This window comes from Dendrobium catenatum, unplaced genomic scaffold (genome assembly GCF_001605985.2).
Source record: "Dendrobium catenatum unplaced genomic scaffold, ASM160598v2 fragScaff_scaffold_333, whole genome shotgun sequence".
NCBI lineage: Eukaryota > Viridiplantae > Streptophyta > Magnoliopsida > Asparagales > Orchidaceae > Dendrobium > Dendrobium catenatum.
Window position 1 is genome coordinate 136,869 of NW_021318795.1, and position 8,722 is coordinate 145,590.

At 37.9% G+C, this 8,722-nt stretch overlaps 2 protein-coding genes across 2 annotated transcripts in view; both read left to right on the forward strand.

Moving 5' to 3' along the window:
- Window positions 1-268: 268 nt before the first annotated feature.
- On the forward strand, window positions 269-1,234 carry LOC110093501 (uncharacterized mitochondrial protein AtMg00810-like). The gene has a single exon (XM_020818411.1). It carries the CDS (start codon window positions 269-271, stop codon window positions 1,232-1,234), a length of 966 nt encoding a protein of 321 aa, XP_020674070.1.
- A 2,856-nt stretch (window positions 1,235-4,090) lies between these two features.
- The window catches only part of LOC110093584 (FHA domain-containing protein At4g14490), a 15,206-nt gene continuing 10,574 nt past the window's right edge, over window positions 4,091-8,722 (forward strand). Inside the window, exon 1 of the mRNA XM_020818518.2 lies at window positions 4,091-5,285. Coding sequence (XP_020674177.1) covers window positions 4,212-5,285 — 1,074 coding nt within the window. The 5' untranslated portion in view covers window positions 4,091-4,211. The remainder of the gene's footprint in view (window positions 5,286-8,722) is intronic.

Here is an 8,722-nt window from a genome sequence, read left to right on the forward strand (position 1 = left end):
TTCATCACGGATGAAGAATTCATCAACTAGACGTCTCCAACGCCTTCCTTCACGGCACCCTCACCCATACTGTTCACATGAAACAACTGTCGGGCTTCGTCGACGCCATTCACCCAACTCACGTTTGTAGCCTAAAAAGGCACTCTGCGGTCTCAAACAATTGCCAAGAGAATGGTTCGTCACCCTCTCCAGTCACCTCACCACCCTCAGATTCAAGCTAAGTATATCTGACACCTCCTTGTTCATCTACAACAAAAACAATATTACGATGTATTTCCTTGTCTACGTTGATGACATCATCTTAACAGGGAACTCCTCAACCGCCATCAACACGCTAATTACCAATCTCAATTCCAGATTTCCAATGAATGATCTCGGCACAATATCTCAATTCCTTGGCATTCAAGTCATCCACACAACCTATGGTCTTCACCTCAATCAAAGTCACTTCGCTCAAACTATTCTTTCCCGCGCAGGTATGACAAATTGTAAACCCGTCTCAACACCTTCTCATCTCAAATCTACACCCAGTAATTCCAATTCAAATGCATTCGCTAACCCAACTCTTTATCGTCAACTCGCAGGCTCACTCCAATACTTAACAATCACGAGGCCGGATCTATCGTTCGCCGTCAACCGCGTCTGCCAGCATATGAAAAATCCCACAATTGCTCACTTCGAAGCCCTCAAACACCTCCTACGGTTCTTACAAGGAACCATACACACGGGCTTTCCCTTGTTCCGAGACACACCAACACTCCGCAGCTATGTAGACTCTGACTGGGCCGGGGATGAAACCGAACACAAATCTACCATAGGCTACTGCAACTTCCTCGGGTCATCTCTCATCTCATGGGCTGTAAAGAAGCAAAACGCCGTAGCCAGATCCTCCACTGAAGCCGAGTATCAGGCCTTAGCAACGGCCGCGATCGAAACAATCTGGATCCGCTGGCTACTGCAAGAACTGAACATCCCTCAGCTCACCGTCACAAAACTTTTTTGTGAAACCACATCCGCGATCGCACTCGCCAACAACCCCGTACTCCATGCTCGTACCAAACACATTGAAGTCTATTGCCATTACATCCGCAGCTGCATCAGGGACAACCACCTTCAAGTTCACCACATCTCCACTAAGGATCAACTTGCGGATCTCTTCACCAAAGCCCTTCCAGCTCCAAGATTTCATCTGCTATCGGACAAGCTTGTGTCTTCTTCCGAAGCCACAGCTTGAGGGGGGCTGTGAAAAAAATTCTTTATTCTTATGTAACCGTGTTCATTCTTCATTATAGAGCTTACACGTGGCTCTCTCTCAGTGGTCATCTAGACCCACCTATAACTATTTAAGCTACTGTACTACATCTTTCCATGATGAATAATATTTTCTCACTTTCTTTCTTTTATCCGGTTCTTGCACTGTAACAATGCAACACACAATTACAAGCCATGTCTTTAGAACTATGAGAAGCATAGGTTAAGTGCTCGTGCATCTTAAACATGTGAAGATTAAATACTAATTAGCATGATTAATGATTTGATTAGTAATAATTGAAGTCCAATTATTCAATGATCATTTCTCATGAATTCCATTCACATGCTCAATTTATGTTTAAGATTTTAAAGGGATCTCTCAACATTTAAAGATTTAAATAAAATAGATTTTAATATACTAGATTGCTTATATGAACATAAATAACGGGGAGTTATTCTTTCGGTATAATAAGCGCTTAATATAAAGCTAATTAACCATAGGTGTCCTAAGTTAGGGTTTGATATTATACCTAATCCAAACATTGAATCTGGTTGATCTTGGGCTTGTTGAACTTATAAACTGTCCATGCTCCTATTTGTAGAAGAAATCGTGGTTTGAAACACTATGGATTGATGACAAATAGACTTGGATGGAGTTAGGGCTCAGTTCGTCAGAGATCTCATCGCCGGCGAGACTTTGACGGTGGGTTTGGCTCTAGAAGGGTGAAGGAGAACATTGAGAGCTCAGTGGAACCAAGATTAGGGCTTGAGGAGGCCTAGGGCACGAATAATCAAGATCCCCTTTAATAAGGCCTTAGACCCCTATTTATAGCCTTAACTCTATGATGGACGACCAAGATGGCTCCTAGAGTTAATTAGGAGGGATCTAAGCTCCCTTGGTCGTGTTTTGGGTCAAAGGGAGGCGTGGAGGTGTTTAAATGCCATATAGGTCAAATATTTAACCTAAATAGGTCACTTTTGACCAAATCAAGGTTGGGTTGACCAAGCTAAGTGTTTACTAGGTCAACATGGTCTATCAAACTCAAATTGATTAGGAGTTGAGCTAGAGGGGATTTGGAATTGATTGAAACTCAAATAAGGGTTAGTTGGACTTGTTTGGTCAACCAGGTTGACCCAGAACCTAGATCTAGGCTTGACAAGTTTGGTTTGACTTACTGAACCCAATTGGGTCTTAGGGTCTGGCTTGGTCCATTTGACCAAGTCAACCCTCTTGACCCTAATCTAGTGAAAAGTAAGGTCAACAAAATGCAAGTAAACGTCTGAAAGAAAGTATTATGTACGATATCTAATTTTTTTTAAGAAAAGTTGTTATGTGCTTATGAAAGTATAAATGCTGGCTCTAAGATAATGTATACATACTGTACTCTAGTACATTCCTATTTTTCTTGTAATCTATGTGTTTTAGAAGTCTTTATATTTTCTTTTAATTAACTGCTTTTAATGAGTTACTTTTAAATATTTAAATTGGATATCTATATTTTGTGAAGGGTGAAGGAGGGAGTCTACTGAGCTAGTTATGCTCATTCTGTTATTCTAATGTTTCAGGGAAATGAAAAGATCATGTTGAATAGATCAAGTGTAGAGACAGGGTTTTGGATCTGAATTTTTTAGATATTATTTTGTAATCCAACATTTAATTATACGATCGATAGGCTTCTATGATCTAAATTATTGCAATTATATTTTGATAAAATGAAAGTTGATTATAATATTTATATTTATGAGAATTGTTAGGGACTGATTATCATTATTGAATGATTGAGTTAGATAAGTATAAGTTTTAGCAAACAAATCCTTCCATTAAATCCTAAAGCATTACATAAGGAAACCAAACTCTAAATTTTACCACCAAGTACACATGTACTCTTTGATCGGTGGTTAGTCTAATTATGATAGTGCCAATATATCATCGTTATGAACAAACCCTAGTCTATTACACTATAAGATACATTTGATTTTCTAGTTCAATTTAATGCATTTAATTAACTTCCACTCATAATTTATAGTTCACTTGGATGAAAAAGTTGTGGTTATCAAGAAGGATCATTTGACCTAGTTAGGTTACCTTCACTAACCAAATAAATTAGAGTCAATGATTACCCATGATAACTTACCTACAAGATATTGATCAAACATATAAAATTAAACTCTAAACTAAACATTTCGATGTGTGGGAGAGAAGTATACCCCTTTTTTTGTACAATGAAAGCTATAGTAGTTCTAACTTATTGGATACCCAAACTACTCTAGCTTAAATAAGAGTTTTCTCTCTTGTTAAAGATACTAATCATGAGGCCTTTAAATTAAGAATATGAAATCCTTATTATAGGTAAAAATCTTTATGAAGCGCTTTATCATTACTTAATTTATCTCTGAAGATAAATAGTCATTATCAACCAATACAACTTGTCATGGTAGTCTATAAATCAGTTGTGTTATTAGGTAGTAAATATGTTGTTAATTTGTCCTTATGAGTCCTTATACTTTTATGAATACTTCCTATTAGTGAGTATTAAGACATTAATGAATGAAACAAAATAACTCCATTCTTTATCATTCTAGACCCTTTTTGCCCTCTTATTAATTTTTGGAGTTGCCAAAATCCTTGAATCTAATAAAATACAATATAGTCCTAATACTTTTGACCAGAAACTCCTATATCGTATATAAAAAAAAAAATACATATAAATTATTATAATACACCTTTAATTTTTCCAACCAAACTCCATAAATAAAAAAAATTGGAGAGAGTTTTGTGTGCATAATATATAGATATGGATTCTTCATTTATGAAGCTTCAAAGCAATTCAAAATTTCTTGAAAGAGATTCAAATCGAAATCTGACCGTTTCCACTTCCTCTGGCTTTTCACTTCAACAGCTTTTCCCTTTTCTCGTCAACACTTCAAACTACGGGCAGAGCTTCGCGTCTTCCTCTTCCATGGCGAGCTCGACCCTCTGTCTCACAATCGACAGGGGACCTAAGGCAGGGGAAACCCTAGCGTGCAACCCAGGAACCGTAATCCGCATTGGCCGAGTAGTCAGGGGCAACACTTTCGTCATTAAGGATCCCAGCATTTCTCAAAAGCATCTTACTGTTGGCTTCCTTCCTGAAATCTCTCGCTGGGTTGTTACAGACCTCGGATCATCCAATGGAACCTATGTTAACGATTCTCTTATTTCCCCAGACGAAGAACCAACCTCCCTCTCCGACGGCGACGTGATCAAGATCGGCGAGAAAACCTCCATCTCCGTGAGAATTTCAGATCCTGTGGACCAACCACTTTTGATTCCGAGATGTGATCGGCCGCCGAGGCCGCCGAAGCAGGTAAAGCTCGAGGACAAGGAGTGGGAGGAGAATGTGGATGAACCATCAAAAAATGGACAGAGGGCGAGGGGGAGGGGAAGAAAGGGTGGAGGATCTACTAGGGTTAAGAGGAATGTTGAGAACTTGGAGTCGGTGGTGATGGAACCTAGGGTGACGAGGTCTTTGGCTAGGGGTGGCTCGATTAGGGTTTTTGTGAAGAAGTTGAAGGGGGAGGATGTTACGATAATATCAAATTCAGAGTTCGTAGATGTGATGGAAAAGGAGAAACAATTAGAAGAGAAGAATGCTAGAGTTAAGGAAGAGGTGATCGTTGTGGATGCAGAAAATCATTCTGGTACTGAGGAGGTGGAGGATAATATGGATAATATATCAAAAGAGAACAATGCTGGAGTTGTGGAAGAGGTTTCTAGGGTTGAGAAGGATAAGGGTAATATGAATAATATATCAAAAGAGAATGCTGGAGATGAGGAAGAAGTGCTAACTCTGGATGGAAAAATTGACTCTAGGGTTGAGGACATGGAGGATAATATGAATAATATGACTTTGGGTGAATGGTTTGATAGAATGGAGGAGTACTTGCCCAAGTCAATAAATAAAGTTGCAGATGAAATAATTGACAAACTGAGGAAAAACGCCCAACTCTTTGATGAATACATCAGTCAAACTTCAAATATTCTAGTTGAATAGGTATGTGAACTCCTTTCTAATGTTGGTAATGTTAAGGATACTTTGATTTGGATAAAACAATATGCAGTCCTGTTCTCCCTTATATGTTTCTTATAAGTTATAATAATCTCTGCAGACCTTGTCCATTCAAAGGATGGAATGACTTGTGTCTGAATTTTTTTCTTGACTTTTTAAAGAATTCTTTTTTGTTCTAAATTTCCATTTCATGTCAATCTAATATTAAATATAGTTTGGATTTTGGACATGTTGATTCTGGAAAGATTATAGAGAAGTCTGAGTTTATGCCTATTTTTCCTTGCGTTACTCATTGTTGTTCCTTTCATGGATTTTTTTCTTCTCACTAGAAATCATATGATGGCTCAATGCTTTTGAAAGCTAGAAGTTAGCTAGTTAGTTCTGGATTATTCAATCTTTTCATTTTAGTCCTAAAATATTTAATTGTACTGATGCAATTATCTATTATAACTTTTCGGGCATATATTAAGGAGATTATTTTATTATTTGTAATGTAATAAGATTATATTTCATTGGAGTTAATCTAATTTTCAATAGCAATCAGGAGCAATTTCTTGAGCACAATTTACACAAGTTCCTCTAAAGATCATTCATCTCAATTGGGAGTAGTTATATGAACTAGGATCACTAAAAAATAGGGGTGTTAGCTTGGTTGGGCTGCACATAAATGAGTGCCTAAATAGAAAAGAGGCAGGTGATAAAGATAATGAAAACGTGAAGAAACTCTAGGAGAAGTGAGGAATTAATCCCCAAAGGGGATGCTACAAGAAGGCCTTTCTTTTTTCCATTATCAACCATCTAAATCATTAAGAATAGGGAATAGTGATATTTCTTTTCTTATCAATTTATTTAATTCTCTTATGTATATTAGCAATTGAATTTTGTATCTCATGGAGCCCATAATTAGGTTTAGAATATGAGAGTAACATCTCATATGAAGAATGTGACCATTAAGAGGAATTTAGTTTAGCTCAATAAGAATAGACTTTATTTGCAAACACAAAATCATTTGCAGATGCATTATCTAATAGAATCTCTAGAATTCTTTCCATCTATTCCCAATTTAGCCAAATAATTTAATATAATTTGAGTTATGAACAAGCTGGTGTGTGATAGTTCAACTATGAATTTTTTTTTAGTTTTTTTTTGTGGTAATGTTTCATTTACATCAATAAAGTGTGTTGGTAAAGTCATATATCCAGTGTCTGATCTGAAGTCCATATATCAAGGGTCAAACTAGTTCTCTTAGAATCAGAGCTATATATCATATATTTTTCTAAATATCTTCGGCATGACAAGTGATATAAAGGTTTGTTGTTGTTGTTGATGTATGGCATGGAAAATTGTAGTAGCCGTGTTTCTGAAAATTAAGGAATAGTTAGGTTTCAATGATGTATAAGCTCTGATAAACCTTATGGTCTCAACAAATGAGGCAACCATCTTCTGACAGCATGAATGCTATTTCAAGATGAGTTTTCATTTGTTCAAATTGAAAATTTGAGGAAGACTATGTAATGTTGGGTGATTTTCTAAGTATTCCTAATGTGAATGACACGTTTAAATGTCTTTTTAGTATTACTTTTTGTATCCTTGCCAAAAGTTTAAAAAGATTGATTGCAACGCCTACAAATAGTTTTAGTAACACCAACAATAAGCTAGTTAAACTCATTCCAAATTAGATGAATCTAGGTGTGGGCTCGAAAATTTGGCCCCGGCCTCCGCCCGCTGGTGTTTTTCTTTCTTCGGGGGGAGTTTTAACGAATTTAGTTCCGGGGTAAATTTTGGAAGGCAGATGGGTTTGTAGATAAAACACTATCCAGAGATTTCGCCCTCATTTTACGAGGACTTTATGATCTGAGTTCTGGTTTCCTATAGCCCCTGTAGTTAATTACCCCTCCCATTAATGAGAGAGAACTTTCGATTAAGGCTAGTCGTCAATCAGATACATAGAATATACGTGTTATCTGGCATATAATAGCAGAATGAGTTTGGATTTGGGGATTAGGTTTGAAGTTGGGAATTTGAAAAGTTTGATATTTAAAATAGAAATTTCACCACCTTGTACTTAAAGCGGGTGGTGGGGGAATGGATGATGGGCCGCCATGGTTCCGTCTTCCCGGGCCGTTGTGGTCCCTGGTCTACTTAGTCAGAGGAGGTAGTCGACTCAACCTGATAGAAGGATCCTTGTCGGCAGCCATGGATTGCTTCGTCCAAGGGAACTGATGTGAAACTAAATGCGATAGACAAAAATTGCAATTAAGATATTAATAAAAGTAGTGAACTTTGTTTGACTACCAATAAACTCTTTGTTTGCTGAAGTGAAGGTTTACGAATATGGCATGAAATATTAAGTAATAGCGAATGGCTACAATTTGAGATTAGTAGGACTTGCAAAATAACAACCAAAAACTACTGGACAATGCAAATATCAAAGATAACAAAAGATCCAAGTTTAAGATCTAGATCATTCACCTTGAGATCCTTCGCTCAAACTCTTGAAAGTGGAGGCTAGCGGAGGAGAATTGCAAGTACACTTAAGGATGCCACTACCAAACAAGTGATACCGAGGGGACTAGTCGCCGGGGAAGAAACCGGAGTTGGGGAAGTGGGCGGTCGTCCGATAAGAGTCCACGGAGTTCTTGGTCGTTGAAGCTCGATAGTCTCGGCGAGACATTAGACGATGCGATTGACGTAAGGTTCCACAATGACGTCGTATTCCCAATCCGGCTCGTAAAAGGGAGAGAGGAAGATGTCGATCTCCCCTTGCTCGTTGTAAGTGAAGCTGTGATCAACTTCAGGATCGGCCATGTGCCAACGATGAGATTCGGAGAGGGGATCGTCTTCTTTCCTTGTATTAACTTATCATGAGTAACTTGGAGTTTCACGAGAAGAGCGACACAAGAGAAGGGGCGGCCAAAGGTGGAGAAGAGGTGGTGGCTTGGGTGGGAGACTTAGGTTAGATTCGAGAGAGGAAAAGAGGTTTTATTCCAAACCTGAAATTAATTTCAGGATTTGAGTAAATTTGGAGGGAAACTAATTTGAAATTTGATTTCAAATTAATTGTAATTAAGGCAGTGATTGAGGATTAATGGGGAGGGGCCGAAGCATAGGGCCGGCGGTATGGAGAAAGAGAGAGAGAGAGGGGAAAGGGGAACCTGAAATTAATTTCAGGATTTGAGTAAATTTGTAGGGAAACTAATTTGAAATTTGAATTCAAATTAATTGTAATTAATGCATTGATTGAGGATTAATGGGGAGGGGCCCAAGCATGGGGCCGGCGGCAAGGAGAGAGAGGGAGAGAGGTTTTATTTCTAAACCTGAAATTAATTTCAGGATTTGAGTGAATTTGGAGGGAGTTTAATTTGAAATTTAATTTCAAATTAATTTGTATTTAATGCATTGATTGGGGATTTAATGGGGGG

Bases quoted from the DNA above. Each gene is read 5' to 3' on its own strand.
- LOC110093501 (XM_020818411.1), top strand. From the start codon at position 269: ATGTATTTCCTTGTCTACGTTGATGACATCATCTTAACAGGGAACTCC.